Genomic DNA, 23,896 nt, shown 5'->3' on the forward strand with positions numbered 1-23,896 from the left:
GAAGTGTTGTGTAGGAGTACAGTTAGGTTCATAAGTAGAGATCGACCAATAATCGGTTTTACGATTTATTTATTTTAGTATTTTTCCATAATCGGATATCGGTTTTGTAATATCTTGTGGACATTTTGAGAATTGCACTTTATTTAACATAGCAGCCATTAATGCACAGGTTACATGTGTTACATAAATGCTTGATATGTAGTTTAAGCAGCTTGGCACTAAGAATTATAGACAAACTTTTTTTATCGGTTATAAAAAATCTACATTGGTTGATCTCTATTCGTAAGTATTTGGACAGTGACATTTTTTGTCATTTTGCCTCTGTACACTAATGGATTTGAAATGAAGCAATCAAGATGTGATTGAAGTTTATTAATAATTCAGTTGGTTTAACAAAAATATTGCATTAACTATTTAGGAATTACAGCCATTTTTAGGAGTTTTAGGAGTCCTTCCATTTTCACAGGATTAAAAGAAATTGGACAAACTAACAATCATAAATGTTATGATTATTTTTAATTCTTGGATACAAATCCTTTCCAGTCAATGACTGCTTGAAGTCTGGAACCCATGGACATCACCAAATGCTGAGTTTACTCCCTTGAGATGCTTTGCCAGGCCATTACTGCAGCCTCCTTCAGTTGATGCTTGTTTATGGGTCTTTCTGCCATCAGAAGAAGGAGGCAATGGTCTTTTTTGGAGAGCAGTGTCTTTCTTGCAACCCTGTTATGCACATCATTGTTCAGTGTTCACCTGATGATGAACATTAGCATTAGCCACTGTGAGAATGGCCTTTAATTGCCTGGGATCTCGCAGTGCTCTTGGGGTGATCTTTGTTGGTTGACCACTCCTGGGAAGGGTAACACTGGTCGATAGAAGATATAACAGACATAATTTTGTTTTGAAAAGTGTTGTATTTACAGTCCCCTCTGAAAGTATTGGAGCTGCAGTTTTTTTTTTTGTTTGTTTGTTTATACTATACATTTGGATTTGAGATTTTAAAAAACAAAATGAAAATGAGACAGTAGATAAGAATTTCAGCTTTCATTTCGTGATATTACATCTAGAACATGGCACCTTTTGTGGCAGACCACAAATTTTTAGGTGAGCAAAAGCATAGGAACAGATAGTCTTACAGTAAATAACACTTACTGTAAGTTTTGGTTGCATATCCCTTGCATGCATCAAGCCGGCAACCCACTGACATCACCACACTGTTGCATTCTTCTTTTGTGATGCTTTTCAAGCCTTGTACCTTCTTTCAGTTGTGGTTTGTTTTCGTGGGTTTCTCCTTCAGTCTCCTCTTCAGGAGGTGAAATGCATGCAAAACTGAGCTATGGTCTTTTGATTGATTTGGCCAATCTAAAACATTCCACCTTTTCCCCTGATGAAGTCCATTGTTGAGTTGCAATGTGTTTTGGGCCATTGTCTTGTTGCATGATGATCCCAACTAAATTGGATGCATTTCTCTGTAAATTGACAGACAAAATATTTCTATAGACTTCTGAATTCATTCTGCTGCTAACACCATGAGTTACATCATCAATAAAAATTAGTGAGCCCGTTCCAGAAGCAGCCATGCAAGCCCAAGCCATGACACCATGGATTCACAGACAAGTTTCTATGTTTTAGATAATGAGCAGATCCTATCTTCCTCCAGACTTTGGTAGAGTTTAATCTTGGTTCCAGAACTTTCGTGGCTCATCTCTATATTTCTTTGTGAATTCCAATCTGGCCTGGTGATTCTTATTGCTGGTGAATGGTTTAAGTCATATAGCAAAAATAAAGAATCTGCTTTGCTGTTCCAATACTTTTGGAGGGGTGGTATACTCTTTTGAATTTATGCATAAAACAAAGTATTATCATTTAAGAACAATAAATAATATACTTATGTAAACTTTAAAATATATAACTTATCAATCAACAACAAAACTTCCAAACTTCAATTAGGACACTGCTCCTCACCAGGCTTGGGGATTAAAGGAATACATGTAATGACGTTACGCAATCAGGATACAAAAAACTGGTAACTGTAATCTATTACAGTTACGTCCAAAAACATTGTAATCAGATTACAGGTACATTTTGTAAAAAATGGGAATACTATCAGGATTACATTTTTTTTCATTTAAAACCAAAGAAATAAATCTTTTGACATAACACAGTATAGACAGCTGCTTGATTACAGTTCTGGTTCTCTCTTATCAGTCGTGGCTCACATGAGCAACCTCCTTGTGCATGCGCAAATAAGTTTTGCGCAAAGTTAATTTGGTAGAAATTAACACAAATTGTTCTCTGAAATGTTTTTTTTACGGTGATCATACATCCCCTTTTTCCCGGACATGTCCTCTGTTGAACCTTAAAGTGTCCGGCCGGGATTTCTAAATTTGAGAATATGTCAGGCATTTGGCTTTAGTTTCATTATGATGTGTTTATGGTCTAATACTGCAACACGTGTACACATATTTGCATTGCTCTAACTCCTCTCTGTAATTCCTGCCTTCTGGCACACCAATTGGTCGAGTATAAAAGGCTTGCAGCAACTATAATTCCTACCTGTCAACCATTAGCCTACTCTCAGCGAATGTGTGAAGATGAAGCACTGTTGTGTACAACATCAAACAATTGCTTGACAATAGCAGCAAATGACAGCTGTCCTGAGTCAAAACAATGACCATGGCCATATAAGGTCATTTTTAATTTCATCTTATCATATTGCTTTTTATTACATGGTCATTCAAAATGTCAAACATGGGCAGACTGAAACCAATTTAAATTTATATATATTAGAGATGCATTGATGTATTGGCCATTAAAGGCAATTTTTCTCGATAATGGCTGATAGTTTAAAAACATCCGATGATCAAGGCCGATTATATCCTGTCATTCAAAAGAGGGTGGGAAAACACATCGATTTTGTGCTGTGTAAAGATGATGTCTCTTGTGTGGAATGATGACAGAACTGCTGTTTGTAAGCTCTGCACTGGTAAAATTTTACACCGGACGCTACAGCAGTGAAGCAGTTTCGGCAACGAGCCTAATGTATTTTTTTATTATTATTAATTTAATAGAAGGCATAAAAGGCCAAACTATTGGTATCGGCCGATATCACTCAATAACCGGTTATCAGTATCGGCTGAGAAATTTAGTATCAGTGCATCTCTTTATATATATATATATATATATATATATATATATATATATATATATATATATATATATATATATATAATTGTAATGCTAATAGTGTGTCTTATTCAGCGTATTTAAGTCTGCATTCATAGTAACACTGTTTTGAACATTATTACTATTTTGAACACTAATTACTATTTTGAACACTATTATTTATTCATTTACTTTATTAAAACAAATCCAAACGTGTTTTTAAGCTCTAAATAAAAGTATTTTAGATCATATAGCTTTTCTCTTGACTTTATTTACATATGTGGCCTTGAAGTAATCCACAAATAATCAGATTATATTAATTTCATATTGTGATACTTGGATTACGTTACTGATTACATTTTTTTATGAAGTAAACTGTAACTGTAATGGAATACATTTGAAAGTAACCCTCCCAGCCCTGCTCCTCAGCCACTTATAACAGTGACTATAACTATATACTACAGTATATTATAACAAGAATAATCAATCAAAGCAAGACTACACTTCTGTAGACCGCAATTAAAACATTCACACACGCATATGTGTATATCACACACATACAAACCAAATTATGGTGTTGTAGACACTTGTTATTGTTAACAACTCTTGAAAACTCACAAATGAAGCCCAGAAGACTTGGATAAAGCTTCAGCAGGATACTTTACATTTACATTACATTTATTCACTTAGCAGACACTTTTATCCAAAGCAATTTACAAATGAGAAAAATACAAGCAAAGCGATATATCAAGCAGAGAACAATACAAGTAGTGCTACCATACAAGATCCATTAATTGAGTTCCAGAAGAAGCAAAGTGCACAGAGTTGAGGTGTAAGTGCAATTTTTTTTTTAATGAATTGGTTAGGTGTTCACGGAAGAGGTGGGTCTTTAGCTGTTTTTTGAAGATGGTGAGAGATTCTGCGGTCCGGATTGAGGTTGGAAGTTCATTCCACTACTGAGGAACAGTTAGTGTGAAGGTTCTGGAAAGGGACCTTGCGCCACGCTGAGTGGGAACTACTAAACGTCGGTCACTAATCGATCGCAGATTGCGTGAGGGAACGTAAGCCCTCAGGAGAGAGTTGAGGTAGGAGGGTGCTGTACCAGACAAGGTCTTGTAGGTGAGCATCAAGGCCTTGAATTTGATGCGGGCAGCTACAGGAAGCCAGTGGAGGGAGATGAAGAGGGGTGTGACATGGGTTCTCTTGGGCTGGTTGAAGACAAGGCGTGCTGCAGCATTCTGAATCATCTGAAGGGGTTTGATGGAGCTGGCTGGGAGGCCCGAAAGTAGTGAGTTGCAGTAGTCCAGTTTTGAGATAACAAGAGCCTGGACTAGTATCTGTGTAGCCTGTTCGGTGAGGTAGGGTCGGATTTTCTTGATGTTGTACAGGATGAACCTACAGGACCGTGCAGTTATTGAGATGTGGTCTGTAAATGTCAAGATGTCATCAAAATCACCCCAAGATTCCTGGCCGTCCTGGTTGGCTTGAGTGTGTTTGAGCTGAGCTGTACAGTAAGGTTGTGGTTGATTGAGGGACAGGCTGGGATGACGAGAAGCTCAGATTTTGCCAGGTTAAGCTTAAGATGGTGTTCCCTTATCCAGACCGAGATGTCCGACAGGCAAGCAGAGATGCGTGCAGAGACGGATCTATCGTCAGGCTGGAAGGACAAATAGAGCCGGGTGTCATCAGCATAGCAATGATATGAGAAGCCATGAGACTCAAATCACCTGCCCTAGAGATGTAGTGTAGATAGAAAAGAGGAGTGGACCCAGAACTGACCCCTGTGGAACGCCAGTTGTGAGTTGCTGAGTTTCAGAAATACATCCCCTCGATGATACCTTGAAGGATCTGTCAGAGAGATAGGATTCCACCCAGTGCAGAACCGTTCCAGTGATGCCCAGGCTGGAAAGAGTTGACAGGAGGATCTGATGGTTCACAGTGCCGAAAGCAGCAGAGAGGTCAAGTAGGACGAGGACAGATGATCTAGAGGTTGCTCTTGCTAGTTGTAAGGCTTCAGTGATAAAGCAGAGCAGTCTCCGTGGAGTGATTGCTCTTGAAGCCAGACTGTTTGGTGTCCAGGAGGTTGTTCTGTGTGAGAAAATTGGAGAGTTGTAAAAAAAAAAACGGCTCTTTCAAGAGTTTTGGAAAGAAAAGGGATGAGGGAAACAGGTCTGTAGTTGTCAACTACAGCAGGGTTAAGTGATGGTTTTTTAAGCAGTGGGGTAACCCGGGCCTGCTTAAATGAGGTAGGGTATGTGCCAGTAGAGAGGGATGTGTTAAAGAGGTGTACTTTATTGTAGAACATCAGTAGCATCAGTCTACAGGTCAGAATGTGCTGTCTTGCGCTGCAGCCATCAAGTCTAAAGCAATGAGCTATACATTGTAGTTTTATAGATATTTTAGGGGGCAGTCCTTCCACATGAAGACAAAGCATTCAGCTGATGACTGTAAACAAAGTATGCAAAGGAAGTAAGCAATTGTAGGAACCCTCCCCAAATCCTGGAGTTTCACCAGCCCTTAATCCAATAAGCATAACTGTCACGATATGGAGGCGCAGACATAAGCAAATGCAGGTATGGCAGTTTAATAAAACAACAAGTCCAAAAGATAAGGCAGAAGTCTATAATCATGAACAGGCAGAGGTCAGGCGATTAGTAGTTAGAAAGTAATTATACTCCTATCTGTGCAAATTAATATCAGCTCGGTTAGTAAAATGATGGTCTGTTAAAAGGCTTTTCGTTACCAAGATGTCACACAAGAAACCTCTCATGATGAGTAAAAGCAAAGAGCTAGTCCCAAGACCTTTACAACCTTAATGTTGCGAAACATATTGATGGAATCGGATGCAGATGTATTTCAAAACTTCAGAATCTTCCAGTAAGCACCATTGGGTCCATTATCCGCAGGTAGAAGCGACATCACTCTGTCGTCCACCGGCCACGCACAGAAGAACTCCTCACAAGATTTCTGACCAGATAGTTAGAAGAATAATCAGAAGAGTAGCCCAGGTGCCAAGGACCACTTGGAATGAGCTCCAGAAAAACTTGGAGGCAGCAGGTGCCATCGTCACAGAGGAAACTATAGGCAATGCACTCCACCACCATGGCCTCTATGCACACTCACCCCACAATACTCCATTATTAAAGAAAAGGCATGTCGAAGCTTGTTTAAAGTTTGCTACAACTCATTTGGACAAGCCTATGAAATATTGGGAGAGTGTAGTGTGGTCAGATGAGAGCAAAATTGAACTTTTTGGCTGTCATACTACACACAATGTTTGGAGAAGAAATGCCACTGCACATCACCCTAAAAACACCATACCACCAATGAAGTTGGAAGTGGACGCATCATGGTGTGGGGCTGTTTTTCCATCGCATAGTACTGGCAGACGTCATATAATTGAAGGAACAAATGAATGGAGCCCTTTACCGGAAGATTCCTGAGAAGAATCTACTGCCATCCACCAGGATGATGAAGATGAGACGTGGGTGGACCTTCCAGCAGGACAGTGAACCAAAACATACAGCAAAGGAAACTCAATTGGTTTAAGAGAAAAAAAAATCAAGGTGTTAGAATGGCCCAGTCAATCACCTGACTTGAATCCAATTGAACAAGATTTAAAGACAATATGTTTAGAATAATAGGCCAAAATCACACCTGAATACTGCAGCCCATTAATTTCTTCATACAGGAAGCATCTTGAAGCTGTCATTACAAACAAAGGCATCTCCACTAAATATTAAATAAATGTCAGTTAGCGTGTTCAATACTTTTTTCCTGTGTCATTCCACTTTATTACACACAACTTCGTTTATGGACTTTAATGTTTGGATTTCTTCATATGTGTGGATTTCTTGAATTAATACCAAAGTCTGGTGAAAATGTCATGTGAATAGCCACATCTTTACTGAAAAAAATATTGATGCATTCAAAACTTATTTCCTCCACTCTATGCAGTCATTATTACTTACCGAAAGTGGTCCAAGGAAGAACAAATTGTGAACTGGCAACAGGATCTTGGGTGCCCAAGGCTCAATGATGTATGTGGGGAGCGAAGGCTAGACCTTACATATACACATCACGTTCCGGCATTTTTGCCAAAAATGTCTGGAAAATGGCATTATTCTGGCCCCATAGACAATAATGAGAAATTTTAGACCCCCTAACTCCCACGCTCTCGGTGACCCAGAGTAGAATGATGTGTCCACGTGTTCAGCTTGGTCCAGAGAATCAGGAAATCCCATATGGAAATTGATCCCACATGAATGTTACGTGGAATTTCATCAGGATTCGCAATACACACTAATGTTAAATGAGTCTAGATTAGTAAAAAGGCAAACAGAGACACTGTTTAGATCACCATAGGAAATCTTCAGCACCTTACTAGTCCCAAATTAGTTATGCTTCAACAAATTGTAGGGATTTTAGCCAGCGGTGGGCGGAGCACAGACACACAGGAGGCTGTTTCAGTGTTATGGGAGATTTATTTAAGACAATCGGTGAGCGGGGGTGCGTGTGTGGGTGCGTATGTGTGGGTTGAAGGGCGATTGGGCGGTGAGGGTCTCAGCCGTCGGCGGATACACCAAGGGGGCGGGGCGGAGCCGTCACTCGCGTCGGAGTCACCTGAAACCCGAAAAAACACACAACAGCGATTAGCAGACAGGCACGCGTCGGCAAAACTGCAAAAAACACGCCAGACATTTGCGCACATGCTCGGAGATACTTCTCTCTTTCTGCGAGTGGAATATCGCCCTTTTATACTCTCCCCTCGCTTGCTGGATGGTGGAATTCTTCCGCATGGTGTACCATTCACGAGCCGTGGGTGTGTTGGCGGCCCTGCCCCGCCGCCGCGTGCTCTCTGGCCGTCCAAAACATTTGGTGGCGCTGAAGCGGAACTGTCTCTTCTATGCCACTGCGGCAGTCGTGCGAGGAGCGATCTTTGTTTCCTGTGCGCCGGCTACCTGCCTGGCACCACAAAATGCATGCACACATGTTGCATGTTGGCGTCAAATTATGCACAGGCAAGCACCACTCACATTTTCCTCAGAAACTGTAAATAAATTCAAGTTGTTAATTTTATTCGGGAACCCAAAATTTCTAAACAATACTCCTCCAAGGGCTTTCATGCTACATGCTGCAAATTCACCATAGACCTTTAGCCTGTTCTGACTTAGTGTGCTATGACTTTTATAATGGAAGTACAGTTCTCCGTTATCGAAGCTCAAAGTGGCCAAAATTCCCATTGACTTTAACTGTTAGAACTCCTTGAATGTTTAAGCTACTTCCACCAGACTCAGCACAGTCCTAGCTCGGAATGTTCATGTTTCAAACTCCAACTGTCAAAACTCACACACACCTGTGTGTGCAAGGCCTGAAGCCTCTCTTCTCTCCCTCTCACTTTGTACCTGTAACAGACTCTCACTTCATCTATCTCTCATCAATGCCACACAATCCTCACAGTGGTAACCATTGATTTTAGTTTCTGCTTATAGGTAGGAAACATGCGAACAAGACATTGATCAAAGTGTTCAAAGCTGCATGGGGGATAGAGCAGTAGGCATCTCTTTAAAACAGTATAGCAGTGGTCCAGAATTTTTTTTAACCTGAAGGGACACTTCATATACTGTTTGTATTTAGATGACTGAGATTTGCTTTATTAATGACCCTAATTATAATAACAAAAAGTGCCCCTGGGTTATTCTGCCTCTATACAGTTAATTTGGTTGCTCAGGTTTTTAAGTGCCTTCCTTACATGGGTTTGAGGTGGCATGTAAATATTTACCAGAAACATTTACAATTGATGAAAAATGCTACAAGGAAGACAAATTTTCTTACCTTCATATTCCACCATCACTGGCACTAAAGACTTAGTCACAGGCTATAACTGGGCATATTGCTCACAAAGGTTTATCTGCCTCAAGAAAAGTATTAATGAAATCCTGGAAATGCATATTTCTGTCCTCAATATCAACCCTCTGCAATTTAATATTTAATAAAGATGAGTGTTGGTAAATGTTATCGATTTTTACATACAAGTGTTGGGACTTTGTATTTTTCTACTATGAAAAAAATGTTGATCATGCAGAATTAAGCAATATAGATATTTAACAGTTTTTTTTTTCTCAAAAATGCAGGGACCCCCTGGATCATCTGAAGGCAGAGGCATCAAGGTAAGCTTTGGTTAATTAACATTTAAGCAGATTTCTTCAACTATGGGCTGCATGGTGTGTCACAGGTCTTCTCATGAGATCCATTTTCTTCTCTCATAATGAAGTTAATATTAATTGACTGTTTTGAAACTTTTTGCATAGGATTTTCTTGTTAACAATGACAAAGAAAAAAAAGGATTGCTGAATCAGGGAGAAAAATGCTTTATACTTTATTTATTATGGGTATATATATATATATATATATATATATATATATATATATATATATATATATATATATATATATAATAATATGTATATATAATAATAATATGTATATAATGTTTCTGAGCTGACAAAGCATATGTCATGCACCAGCTGAGACACATCAAGCATTATAGGACCCCTATTCAGACTGTGTCACAGGTAGTTAATCAAGGGCGAGAACGACTATGCAAAAGAGAGTGTGAGTCAGAAAAATGGATTCAGGACTGTTATTTAATCTTGCTGAACAGGTAAGGCTTATATTTATCTAATTTGGTGGGAAGATAGTGAATGATAGCTGATATTTGAATTTGTCCTTATTGTAGAACTTGTATCTTTACTCAGCTGTGAATTAAGCTAGTGAACTCTTGATAGCTGACTAGTGACTAACAGGTGTTTGTGTGTAAATTTATATTTTTGTGTTTTAAACTTGGTTAAGTCAAGCTAGTGAGTTATCTGGTGTGACTGTTTTCCCTCATGTGAATATATATTGTTCTCAGTTTTAGCTAGCATGCTACCTACCTGGCTTTTTGACAGGTTAGGTAATAAAATACACACATTGGGCAATACACATTCACACTCTGGAAGCGACCAAGCATTTTTTCCCTATATGCTCTATTTTAGATAGCTAGCTAAAGTTGGTGCCCATTGTCATCGGATATGCACAGAGCTGTCTCCAATGCAAATAGACATGAGCCTACATAGCAGCAGAGCAACAGCAACATTTTTTTAATTTGGTACTGAATGAAGTCTTTTTTTTAAATGAACAGGAAATGTAGTCTCTTACTTATATAACCCATACTTTAATGTGTATTATTAACTAAGCCTTGTCCCTACAATGCTGCATCTGAGAGTGTTTCTTTTTGAGGAGACAGGGTCAGGGGAAATAATAATATAATTAATCTCTGACAACCAGTGTTGTACCTTAGACTGAAGACCGTACACTGTTCTACTTCATCCCTCCTAAAAGCCAGGGGCAGTGTTTAAATACCTGGATACCTTCTTGGTTGTATGTGAAAATCCCAGCAGATCAGCAGTTTTTGAAATACTCAAACCAGCCCTCTGTGAGTTTTCTTTTTCTTTTTTTTTTTTTTTAAGAAATCTTGTGCTTGTTATCTGTGAGGACTTTGCTGACTTTGCTGATGGATGGAATGCCTTGGCACCTTCCTCCTTGGCAATATCTGTTTTTGCAATTAGATGGAATGATCTGGCACCATTGGCTATCTGTAAACTATTGGTACAGCTTCTCAGAGGGAAGAGCAGGCCAAGACTGCTACACAACATTCCAAGAAACATTTTGAATGTAAGAGCCCCCAGCACATGACCTTGTACACTCTCGTGGAAATGCAAATGTTGTGCACTCCATCATATGTATTCAGTGCACTGTACAGTACCTCAAGTAATAACATTTCTTCAGGAAATGCTAGCTAAGGGAACGTCACCATCTATATTGAAAGTTTATATAGCAACAAGGGCTGAGTGATATATCAATATAATATCAATATCATGATAAATGGTTACACAATAAACTTTTCTGAGATATCATTTGTGTGGTGATGTATTTGTAAAGTTTTTAATAAATACTAATGAAATAATACTGAACATGGATGCCTTTGATAACATGAATGTTTTTAAACTTAACCTTCTTTGTCTTTGTAGACATAATTGTGACTATATCAACGTGCAATATTGTTGATGAAAAAAGATGAGGCTAAAATTTAGTTTAAAAAAGAAAAACTTTACCAAAATGTCTCTATTTTCATCAACAAAAAAATAGAGGAGACAAAATATTATAGACTGTTTTTTTTTTTTTCACCCAAAAGCAAGCCCTGCACATAATTGCCAGTTCCGCATATAAGTGTAGCAGGGATATGCTGCGTGTGGTTGTGCAATGTTGAGTTTCCTGATTGGCCATAATACCTACAGGCTGCAACCAATGGGAACGCTTCTCTATCAGCGCGTGTCCTTGGGTAAGTTAACGGGAGTCTTAACAGAGCCAAAAACCCGAACAGAAACAGTTAATTTAACAGATGCAATACGAGAAACTTTTATATGGATAAAGCTGCATACACATACCTGAAATGATCCAGGTTTAATCTATTTTGAATGCCCTTATGATTTATTTTCACTATCATAGTTTGCTAAGTATTATATCTACAGTTGCGTTAGCCTACATGTTTATTAGAAATAGAAACTTGGTAAGTAGTTACATAGAGAGATCTGTAAAATATTTTAGCTGTTAGCTATGCAGATTCTCATATCAAGGACATTTGAAACAGGACTAAGACTAAAACTAAATTTAAAAAATTGCTGACAAAATTAACACTATCTGGTACTGACCTTGTCATCAACTAAAGAGGCTAAGGAGTGTGAATCTGAAAGCGCGGCATCAAACAAGATGGCGGATATAACAGATGTGCTAGAAGAGCTAGCAGAGTCACTCTTGACTCTGGGACATGCCGACCTCCACTGACATGACTACCTCTAACAGACGAGAATTTATTAAACTATTCTACAACATAGAAACTAGTCGAACATAAACACACATATGCACGCACACATACACACACATGCAAGCATGGGGAAAATGGTTTTAACAGGAGTGGATGAAGTTCTGAGTTTATAACACAGTATGTCATTTCACAGACCATGACCTGAATGAACCATCACTTATTACATTCAATTAACTTCTTTAGAAGGGCCTTAAACTTAATATTATATGCACCAGATTAGCTAGTTTCTGGAGGTACTGCACTTGCCTGTTAAGGGGATTTCCTCGTTACATCATGGTGTTGAGGGGATTCCCGCAATGGTTATTCGTTCGTCTGGTTGGAATTTGAGTGGCGTTTTGGAAGACCAACTGGAATGAAACAGCGTCTAGTATGAGGAGAGTTTGGAGAGCTAGCAGTGAGAGGTTAGAAAGCTGGCAGGCTCTAGGCTGGGTCTCCGAGCAGATGTTGAATGGAGACTTTGCTGCAACCACTGTCCCTCTGATGAGGTGAGATGAGTTGAGTTGCATGAACCAAGAGTGGAAGAAAGAGGGGAAGAGAGCAGAGGGTTGGATTTTAACTCTCTCTGGCTAATCCCACCCCCTAAGGGTTCCAACTAACCAGATTGTCGTAGGGCAGGGTATAATCCATATGCTCTGCCCATGATGTTTAATCAGTTCATTGTCTCTGCAGTTGGGTGGTTCCACACTTTTTCATGATGTGTGGATTAAACTTTGTCCAAAATTCTAAAACATTCGACCTGAATTTCCTTACACTCATCATTCAGGAAATCACTCAACGAACACTCACATACAACACAGGTGTGATGACAGGCCGGCGGCCGGCACACAAAAGCGGAAAAACACTCCTCCCGCGACTGCCGCCAGGGTGCTGAAAGGACAGCTCCACTAATGTTTTGGACTAATGACCAGTGCGGCAGCTCTCCACCATCCAAGAGCATATAAAAGGGCCTACCTCCTCTAACAAAGAGCGAAACGGGCTCCGAAATCATGCTAACCCTATGTTTTCTATTTTTCACAGAAGATACGGAAACAGCAGAAGACTTCGCTCCCTGTCTGCCTCCCCAGAGCTCCGTGACCTCCAAACAGGACCTCAACTTCTCTGGGAGACCCCATCACGCCCTCTACAACCCTGAGGATGACACCAATCCCCAAGCACCTCACCCCACCACACCTTTTTCTCACCTACACACCCACACTGCTGAATAAAACTCTCCACATTCTGCACCTAAGTGGCCTCCTGTGTGTCTGTGCTGAAATCATCGCAGTCTAAGCTCGCTACACTGGTGGAGAATGCGGGCCTGAGCACAGACCCGCCCACCCAGAAACAAATGGATCCCATGCTGCAGCAATTATTGGAGACGAGCAGAAGGTAGTGACACAACAGCTCGCCCAGAGCCTACAGGTCACAACCAGAGAACTCCTGGCACAAAGGACCATGGCCCCTGCTGCCGCCACCCCTCTCCCCGACCCCGAACGAGAAGCCCAGCAGCTTCTGCTCCGCCTGACCCAGGAGGAGGACATCGAGGCCTATTTGGAGGCCTTCGGACGGATTGCCCTCCATGAAGACTGGGGCAGCAAGGAGTGGCCCCGCATCTTCGGGCCACTACTCTCAGGGGAAGCCCGCACAGCTTACTACGCGCTCTCACCTGAAGAAGCTGCCGACTATGTAAATGTAAAAAGGGAGATTCTGGCACGATGTGGGCGAACACCCAACCAAGCGGCGGCAGAGTTCCACCAGTGGAGCTACCAGCCCAGAGCCAATCCCCATGGACAGATAGATGCCCTCCTGTGCATCACCAAGAGGTGGCTCCAGCCAGACCAAAACACCGCCACCGAGGTTGCAGAGAGGGTAGCCATGGACCGGATCATAAGAACTCTGCCGCCCGCAGAATGCCAGGCCGTAGGAATGCAGGCTCCCAACAACCGCAAAGAAATGATAACTGCCCTAGAATGAGCCTTGGCCACCCTGGAACTCGGCAGGGAAGGATAACGAGCACTCAGTCCTTCTAGAAGTCTTCCATCTCGCTGTCCGGAATGGAACTACACGAACTATGGAACTATGGAGAGGGGGAATGGCCGAAGCCATCCCAGCTACGGAACACCCCGGGACGAGGCCATGCTGACAGAGGCGGACCCAGAAATCCTGCGAAAAGCCCAGAAACCCTGGCTGGCAGGGTGTGTCCTCCACACACCTAACCCACCCAAAACACCCACCCTGACTGTATGGGTAAAGGGACACCCAGTCACAGCCTTCTTAGACTCAGGTAGCAGGGTGACATTGGTCCGACTGAGGACCGTCAGGAAAGGAACCATTATGGTGACGTGTATATGGAGATGCATGTGAAGTCCCCACGGCTGAGGTACACATTCAAGGCAAAACAGGCACCTGGCCACTGCTAGTGGCCGTCATTCCAGACCTTCCAATGCCGCTACTCCTGGGAAGAGACTGGCTAGGGTTCCCAACCGGCCCAGCTCCCACGACCAAGAGGGCTCCACTGATCCGGCAGGCCTACCTGGCTCAGGACGAGGGGAACGCCATGGCAGAAGGTAAGCCACATACATGTACTAACCCAAGGCCTTCTGTACTCCAGCAGGTGAAACAACAGGGGAACTTTGGGCGGAAAGAAGATGACTGTCTGAAACATTGCTGGGCACAGGTGTGACAGATCGAGGGGGTCGACCAGAATCCGGACCAAGGACTCCCCACAGCCTACTTTCTGGTCAGGGGGGGTCTGCTCTATTACAGGACCAACCACAGAGGAAAAACTGGTGACCTCCTGATGGCCCCCAAAACAAGGACCCGGTTACTGATGCACCTGGCCCATGCCCTTCCACTCGGGGGCCACCTGGGGGCACGAAACACACTGGAGGAACTGAAGGACCGCGTTTTCTGGCCTGGAATGGGCACAGAGGTCCAAGGCTTCTGTCAGCAGTGCCCCCAGTGCCAACGCACCACTCCAAGGAAGCCCCCACCAGCACCCCTCATCCCTCTTCCCATCATAGGCGTACCCTTCGAGAGGATTGGCATGGACCTCGTAGGGCCGCTCCCAAAATCCGCCTGGGGTCATGAATACATCCTGGTCATCATGGACTAGGCCACCAGGTACCCCGAGGCGCTGCCACTACGTAAATCCACCTCCCGCAACATTGCTAAGGAACTGGTGCTCCTGTTCTGCTGTGGGGATTCCGAAGGAAATACTAATAGACCAGGGTACACCCTTTACATCCGATCTAATGTCTGATCTGGGTCGGCTGTCGCAGGTTAAACACCTGAAGGCGTACGTCTACCACCCACAGATGGATGGGCTTGTCGAATGATTTAATCAAACCCTGAAATGGATGTTGTGCTGGGTGGTAGATGAAGGAAGGAACTGGGACCTCCTCCTGCCCTATGTCCTTTTTGCCATCCGGGAGTGCCCTCAAGCATCCATGGGCTTCACGCCATTCGAGCTCCTCTTCGGGCGGTGACCTCGAGGACGACTGGACGTGCCCTGGGATGTGTGGGCGGAACAGCCCTCACCATTTCGTTCTGTCTTCAAGTTCATACAAGAGATGCAGGAGCGAATCGACCGAGTAGCCCCAATCATACAGGAACACATGAAAGCCAATCAGGTGGAACAAAGAAAAGTATACAATTGCACAACACAACCATGGGAGCCTGGCGATCAGGTGCTCCTGCTAGTACCGAACACCTCCTGTAGATTCCTGGCCCGATGGCAAGGTCCGTATACAGTCCTCGGGAGGGTGGGCACCGTGAACTATCGCTTGCAGCAGCCCGGTAAGTGAGCTGACACACAAACATATCATATAAACCTGTTGAAGAAGTGGATCGAGCCTGCTCCAGTGTTGTCTGCTTTTGCTACCCTAGACACAGATCACAGCGATCTCCCTGCAGGACCAAGGACCTAACCCCAGGAGCTGACAGAACTGGTGGACCAGTTCATGGTTGTCTTCTGAATGACACAGCTGGTCACACCATGAAATTAAGACCCACCCGGGAGTTGTGGTTAGACAGCGGCCCTACCATGTCCCAGAGGCCCGCCGCAAGGCTATCGAGGAGGAGGTTGGCCAGATGCTTCAGGACAGCATCATAGAGGAGTCCACCAGCCCCATCGTAGTTGTGCCGAAGCCCGATGGAAGTATTTACCTTTGCAATGACTTCTGGAAGCTGAACTAGGTCTCAGAATTCTACAGTTGAAATGTTCAGCAGAAATGTACAGCAGAAATTTTCAGCAGAAATCTTCAATAAAAATGAAACTGGAAAAAACAAAGAATTCGACAGCTATCCCCTCCCCGAGTGGATGACCTAGGTTACTGGCAAGTAGCACTGGCCACAGAAGCAAGACCAAAGACTGCCTTCAGTACTGCAAGCGGCTACTGGCAGAGAGGCAATAAAGTAGGCCATCAAGGAGTTGCGCTACTACCTGGCAGGTTGACACTTCTCTCTGGTGACGGACCATGCACTGCTGCAGTGGATGGCCAAGGCCAAGGATACCAATGCCAGGGTAACACAATGGTTCCTTTCGTTGCAGGGCTTCTCTTTCCAGGTCTGACACCGGGTAGGGGCCCAGCATGGAAACACAGATAGCCTCTCACGACGTGACGTGCTGTGGGCCCAATGCTCAGTGGCAGTAGGCTTGGAACTGGGCGGATCGGCAAACAGGATAAACCAGGCTAAGACAGGAATCGTGAAATGAGGACGAGAACAGGATCAAAACCATGAAACACAAGACCGAGTATCGAAGGCTTGGTACACTGTGGATACGCAAACACCACTTCACCCTGCACATGGACACACGAGGGGTTTAAATAACAAACTTAATCAGGGGTGAACACAAAACACCCGAGACTAATGACAACACGTGAGGGATAAATCCAATTTATATACATAGAAGGAGACAGGTGGAGACTGGACATAAACCATAAAAACACACGTGCGACACGTAAACAAAGTCAATGTCACTGAACAAGCTCGTGCTTCATGTTTCAGAGCGAGCTGTGAGCTCCAGCACTTTGTGCAAGGGGAAATACTGACAGATTCTGTTAGCTAGGGTCTTGTTTATAATTTTTGTGTCTGTGTTGATCAATGATAAAGGACAATTGCTGGAGGGTAACATGGGGTCTTTGTTGGGTTTCAAGTAAAGTGATATACTGGTGGTATTCATTTCTGTCTGTAGTGTCATATTCTGTTTAAAGGAGTCATATAATGATTTTTAAACATTTTTAAATGTTAATTATGTTGTTAGTTGCCCCTCCTGAAAATCCCAGAGTGCTCTGATTGGCCAGCTGCATTGTGACTGGCCAAAAGCCTTGCGTGTTTCGGAAAAGTAACGGCCCTTAGCTTTAGCATTAGCTGTAGCCTCCAAAACAGTTCAAAGCTCCTAAGCAAAATGTCGGTTGTACTATATTAGTTCGAGCCCGATTCAGAAAGTGCGGATGATCAAGCGGAAGCAAGTTTGCAAACGTGACTTGAGCAGAACATTTCACAGTGCTAAGTTTTTATTTTGTAACTCTCTTACCTTTCAGATATGATGTAAATTCTGACCCCGGCGGAGGGGCTAACTATGCTGTACACAGCTGCTGTACATAGGTACTCGTGCAATATATCTTTCGAAAGCTAGTATTCTTATGATTCAATTGATATAACCATTTCAAGATACAGTCACAACAACAGTTACAATCAACGTCTCTGTCAGACCACGAACATACAGTGCATCCGGAAAGTATTCACATTGCTTCACTTTTTCCACATTTTGTTATGTTACAGCCTTATTCCAAAATGGATTAAATTCATTAGTTTCCTCAAAAATCTACAAACAATACCCCATAATGACAATGTGAATGAAGTTTTTTGAAATCTTTGCAAATTTATTAAAGATAAAAAACAAAAAAGCACATGTACATAAGTATTCATAGCCTTTGCCATGACACTCAATATTGAGCTCAGGTGCATCCTGTTTCCACTGACCATCCTTGAGATGTTTCTACAACTCGATTGGAGTACACCTGTGGTAAATTCAGTTGATTGCACATGATTTGGAAAGGCACACACCTGTCTATATAAGGTCCCACAGTTAAGAATGCATGTCAGAGCACAAACCAAACCATGAAGTCCAAGGAATTGTCTGTAGACCTCCGAGACAGTATTGTATCAAGGCACAGATCTGGGGAAGAGTACAGAAACATTTCTGCAGCATTGAAGGTCCCAATGAGCACAATGGCCTCGATCATCCGTAAATGGAAGAAGTTTAGAACCACCAGGACTCTTCTTAGAGCTGGCCGCCCGGCCAAACTGAGCGATCGGGGGAGAAGGGCCTTAGTCAGGGAGGTGACCAAAAACCTGATGGTCACACTGACAGAGCTCCAGCATGTCTCTGTGGAGAGAGGAGAACCTTCCAGAAGAACAACCATCTCTACAGCACTCCACCAATCAGGCCTGTATGGTAGAGTGGCCAGACGGAAGCCACTCCTCAGTAAAAGGCATATGACGGCCCGCCTGGAGAACTCTCACACCATGAGAAACAAAATTCTCTGGTCTGATGAAACAAAGATTGAATTCTTTGGCCTGAATGGCAAGCGTTGTGTCTGGAGGAAACCAGGCACTACTCATCACCTGGCCAATACCGTCCCTACAGTGAAGCATGGTGTGGAAGCATCATGCTGTGGGGATGTTTTTCAGTGGCAGGAACTGGGACTCTTACTGCCTTTGTCAGGATCGAGGGAAAGATGAATGCAGCAATGTACTGAGACATCCTTGATGAAAACCTGCTCCAGAGCGCTCTGGACCTCAGACTGGGGCGAAGGTTCATCTTCCAACAGGACAACGACCCTAAGCACACAGCCAAGATAACAACGGAGTGGCTACAGGACTGTGAATATCCTTGAGTGGCCCAGCCAGAGCCCAGACTTGAACCCGATTGAACATCTCTGGAGAGATCTGAAAATGGCTGTGCACCGAAGCTCCCCATCCAACCTGATGGAGCTTGAGAGGTCCTGCAAAGACGAATAGGAGAAACTGCCCAAAAATAGGTGTGCCAATCTTGTAGCATCATACTCAAAACGACTTGAGGCTGTAATTGGTGCCAAAGGTGCTTCAACAAAGTATTGAGTAAAGGCTGTGAATACTTATGTACATGTGCTTTTTTTTGTTTTTTATTTTTAATAAATTTGCAAAGATTTCAAACAAACTTCTTTCACGTTGTTATTATGGGGTTGTAGAATTTTGAGGAAAATAATGAATTTAATCCATTTTGGAATAAGGCTGTAACATAACAAAATGTGGAAAAAGTGAAGCGCTGTGAATACTTTCAGGATGCACTGTATATAGGCCTTTAATATAATGAAGTTTACGCACAGCTGTGTCTAGTGGTCTTCTTTAAAATATAAATTAACATGAAAAGCAAACATGCATTGAATATTAAGACTTGTTTTGTGTATTTTGTCATAAATCTTCTCAATGGAAAAAAATTACTTAATCCGCTGCAGTTTAGTTCTCAGATTAATTTTTGAAAATGTTTATACAGTGGGGGAAATAAGTATTGATAATGTCAACATGAGGCTATTCAAATAAAATTTTCACAAGACTTTGGTATTAACTCAAGAAATCCACACGTATAAAGAACTCCAAACATTAAAGTCCATAAATGAAGTTATGTGTAGTAAAGTAGATTGACACACTAAATTAGAATTGAACACGCTAACTGACATTTATTTAATGCTTGGTGGAGAAGCCTTTGTTTGTATTGACAGCTTCAAGACGCTTCCTATATGAAGAAATTAATGGGCTACAGTATTCAGGTGTGATTTTGGCCCATTCTTCTAAACATATTGTCTTTAAATCTTGTTCAATTGGATTCAAGTCAGGTGACTGACTGGGCCATTCTAACGCCTTGATTTTTTTCCCTTCCACTTTATCACACATAACTTTATTTATGGACTTTAATGTTTGGATTTCTTTATATGTGTGAATTTCTTGAGTTAATACTGATATCTGGTGAAAATTTCATGTGAATAGGCTCATTTAAAATAAATTTTCTGAAAAAAATGTTGACACGTTCAATACTTATTTCCCTCACTGTGTACTTTCTTCCCGTCTCATTTTTTGAGTTTGAGGTATTTCATTTTGTGGCATGCTCGCATAACTCGAGTGTAATTTAACTAATTGAAAAACATGCAGAATCCATCAGTGGCTTTGTCAGACATGTTACTTCACTCTGAGAAGTTCATTATGAGCTTTTCAAAGGCAGTAAGAGGTTTACAGTAAGGGAGGTTGACGTCAGTAGTTATATCATACACTTTCTGTCAAACTGTCAATCAAACTAGTGTGTGCTGATTTATGACCCTTTGTGCTTAACTGGCCGACATTTCTGTAGGTAACCTAATTTATGACCAGGGGTGGGGGTAACCCTATCAACTGTATCAGTGGGTCAATCTGGCACCTGTGTGTCTGGGTCTGTGTTGGGGGTGTGTGGGTGAGTAGCCCCCAACAAAAGGTGTTTATGTTAATGAGACTGAGTTTGGGCAAAATACTTCTGAAAAAGTGTATCAATGGTTAATTTTGGGCATACGTTTGTGATACCATTTGGGGGGATTTCGTTTGTGTAAACACATTGTTAGAAAAAAGTATGATGTTTGAATGTGTACATATATGAGTAGAATATTTGTTTGTCAAATAAGTGAAAACAAATGTTGATTACATTTTTGGGAGGCCAGTTTGACTTTGAATAAAAAAAATTTAGGAGGTAAAACGTTTTTTTTTTGTGTGTTTTTTTAATCTGTTTAAAAGAATCGTGCGTATTGCATGTCTTTCAAACATAACCCTTTAGGAGGTAAATGTTAAAGTGTTGGCTAAAAGAATCGCCCGTATTGTTTAAACTAGAAGATAAGTTTTCGCGAGATGTCTCCCAATTGCTGGGTAAAGTATTAATGTTGTTAAAAACCGGATCTGGATCTATCTCTATCTCTCTCTCTCTCTCTCTCTCTCTCTCTCTCTCTCCCTCCGTGTTTCACCGGCAGACAGTTTCTGTAGATCTCATACCAGATCTCGATTTACCAGCCTGTTCTGTAGGCTATGTGCATCAAATTTATGACTCTTTGTGTTGTGTTTTTTTTTTTTTTCCCCTGACCGACGGTTTGTGGGGAACACTTATTTTATGACTAGGGCTGTGGTGTAATCTTATCAGTTTGTTTATGATAATGAGTTAGTGCCTGGGGGTGTTAATGGTTTTAAATATCAGCTTAAGACATTGTAGTTAAAACACATAAGACAGTCTGTAACTATCTGATACAATGGCTGCTCCGAGAACTCCTAATATCCCTAGAAGACTGTCCTGTATTACACCTATAAGAGAATCTGATGAAAAGCGTGTGGAGTTAACTTTTGCGCCAAGAAAAAAAAAACAACATGATGTTAGTTTGTCAAAAATTCTTCATGAGAATGATGTTGTAAAGGCACTGATGTTTAACCCTGAGCATTGCGTTACCAACTCCGGAGACCGTCTCTTAAGGCCGCCCTCATGCTGTGATGATTAAAATGAGGTGGAAGGTGTTACAGTGGACACATATACAAGATGTCTCAAGATTCTGCATATGCCTGCTACAGCAACTCCCCGGAAACAGCACCGGCTTTGCTTGATGACAACGCAACAACGCTAGAACCGCTCCCACAAACATGTGACAACAGTTGGCGAGATAATTTCTGCAAGGAATTAGGATATCACAACCTAAGTTTCCTTACAACTCCGTACGGAACCACCGGTACTTTAGCAGGGGCATCTGTCTACACTGGTATTGATGACACAGACAGTATTCGGTATGACGCATTCAAGATTATAAAAGCGACAGTTGTGGTCCTTCTGGAACATCTTATCAACAAAAAGCTGAAAGAGTTCTGTTTGGGACACGAAGTGAATCACCCAAGTCAGATTAGACACTCGTGTCTGTTCGAACCTGACTTGTATTTCTTTGACGGCGGTTTCAGTCTTTCAGGATGTGTGTAAGTGGTTATAAAGGCCATTACATCGACATCGGTCTGTTTAGCGTGATTCCAATCACACTCCCACATTACCTCAACATCCAGACCATACGCTTTTTCTAATATTTCGACTTTGTCATCAAATTGTCTTCTGAGCAAGCTGTAGGGCACTTTTGATAACGAATGTAAATGGTTGGGGTTATAACGACAATCATGCCTGTGAAACATACAACCGTTGAATTTGAAAGCGTATTTGATATCATCCTTTTCATAATAACCATCAAGATGGTATTTTCCAATTACCATCTCACCATAGTTTAATGCGTGCTGAATGTTTTTGCCGCGTGTTGTTTTAACAAATTCAAGCCATTCAGTGGAAACAGTTGAGTATGTCTTGTTCTGATTTGTGTATGCATTGTTATGGGTCAGAGCTAGGGTGTCTTTTGGTAAGAAAGCGAGTTTTATACACGGTCATGCAATATGCTGCTAAAATGGTGTATCTGAATAGGTCGAGTGTATGAATTTGTGGCAGTACTTCATACATGCCTCGCGGAGTAAAACAACATTGTTCTTGCCATACATAGCGAGTTCTTTTTTAAAATCATACACGTTGCCCGATACGGTAACATACCACTCATCAAACAGAACCCTCTCTTTGTCAGACATTGTCTCATAGCCATAGAAATGCTTGTCAGGATATGGTACTATGTAGTCTTCAATTTTCTATTCTATTGAATAGGTGTGGAAAATGACCCTTCTCAGCACAGGTTAGATTTAACACAGTGGACGTCATGGCCAGACACATAGGGATGAATGAATAACTATCAATGAAACGTTGCTTGAATGTCTTGTCATACATTAAAATGATCCGAACACCTTGCATAGTAATTTGAAGTGTTAGCCCTGCTTTTGTGAAATATTACAAAAGTATAAAGTTGTCAAACTCAGAAGCATTGTGTGCAACCCATGTGAAATTCTGATAATGAGGCTGTCTAAACTTGAACATGTCGATCTATACAGTCTGTACCAGCGGCTGTGAACTCTTCCCCTTTAAACGTAAACGTGCATACGAAATTTGCAATGTGTTTACCGTCTGCGTGTTGTGTCTCAAAATCATAGTATATGTATTTATCGCTAGGTGGCTCGAGTTTTATTAGCTGTATAAAACACTGGTGTATGCCATCATTAACCAATTCCACACCGCAATGGATATAATGTTCTGCTGAGCACACGTGTTGTTTTGGGGTGGCTCCATTGACATGATATCGCCTATTACATTTATGACAGTATTTATTGACATCACATTGAGCGTACTGTTGTCCTATTTGCATTTGTTTATGCGCTTTATAACAATAGGCAGTACGGCAAACAATTGTGACATTGCCTTGTTTTGACAGCGTATTTATGACAATCACGTGCATTACATACATCACAAGCGTATTTACCCCTATGGTCTCTACGGCTAGTAAATCCTTGGTGACAGTAGTCGCACACTTATGGTGTACCTATGAACGCTTTTAGGTTCTTAATCATGAAATAATGTTCATTGTGTACATACAAGAACACGGTCTTATGAGGCACGTCATTGGACCTATACCATTCCAACATAAAAGTACACGTTCTATGGAACACCACTATTTTAACATGTAACAACCGTTCAAACCGTGTTATGTCATTAAACCCTATCTTTTGCTGCACTGAATACCCTGCAGTGTTCTGCAGAGACTCGGCTATCGGTTCTAGATCAGTACACAATGTTTGTGGATGTAGAAAATGGGCCAGACAGATTGCAAAACACAGATTGTTAGATATATTGTTGGGACAAAACAGATT

At 41.9% G+C, this 23,896-nt stretch overlaps 1 protein-coding gene across 6 annotated transcripts in view; it reads left to right on the top strand.

Annotated features, from left to right (window-relative positions):
• Positions 1-23,896, top strand: part of LOC128604273 (collagen alpha-1(XIX) chain-like) — a 250,103-nt gene that overhangs the window by 95,086 nt on the left and 131,121 nt on the right. For all 6 annotated transcript variants that reach the window (XR_008385160.1, XM_053619275.1, XM_053619277.1 and 3 more), the window contains one exon: positions 9,300-9,335. Coding sequence is in view for 5 of the 6 variants with exons in the window: in XM_053619275.1 (XP_053475250.1) it covers positions 9,300-9,335 (36 nt within the window). In the remaining variant the exon portion in view is untranslated. The remainder of the gene's footprint in view (positions 1-9,299; positions 9,336-23,896) is intronic.

This window comes from Ictalurus furcatus, chromosome 29 (genome assembly GCF_023375685.1).
Source record: "Ictalurus furcatus strain D&B chromosome 29, Billie_1.0, whole genome shotgun sequence".
Lineage (NCBI taxonomy): Eukaryota > Metazoa > Chordata > Actinopteri > Siluriformes > Ictaluridae > Ictalurus > Ictalurus furcatus.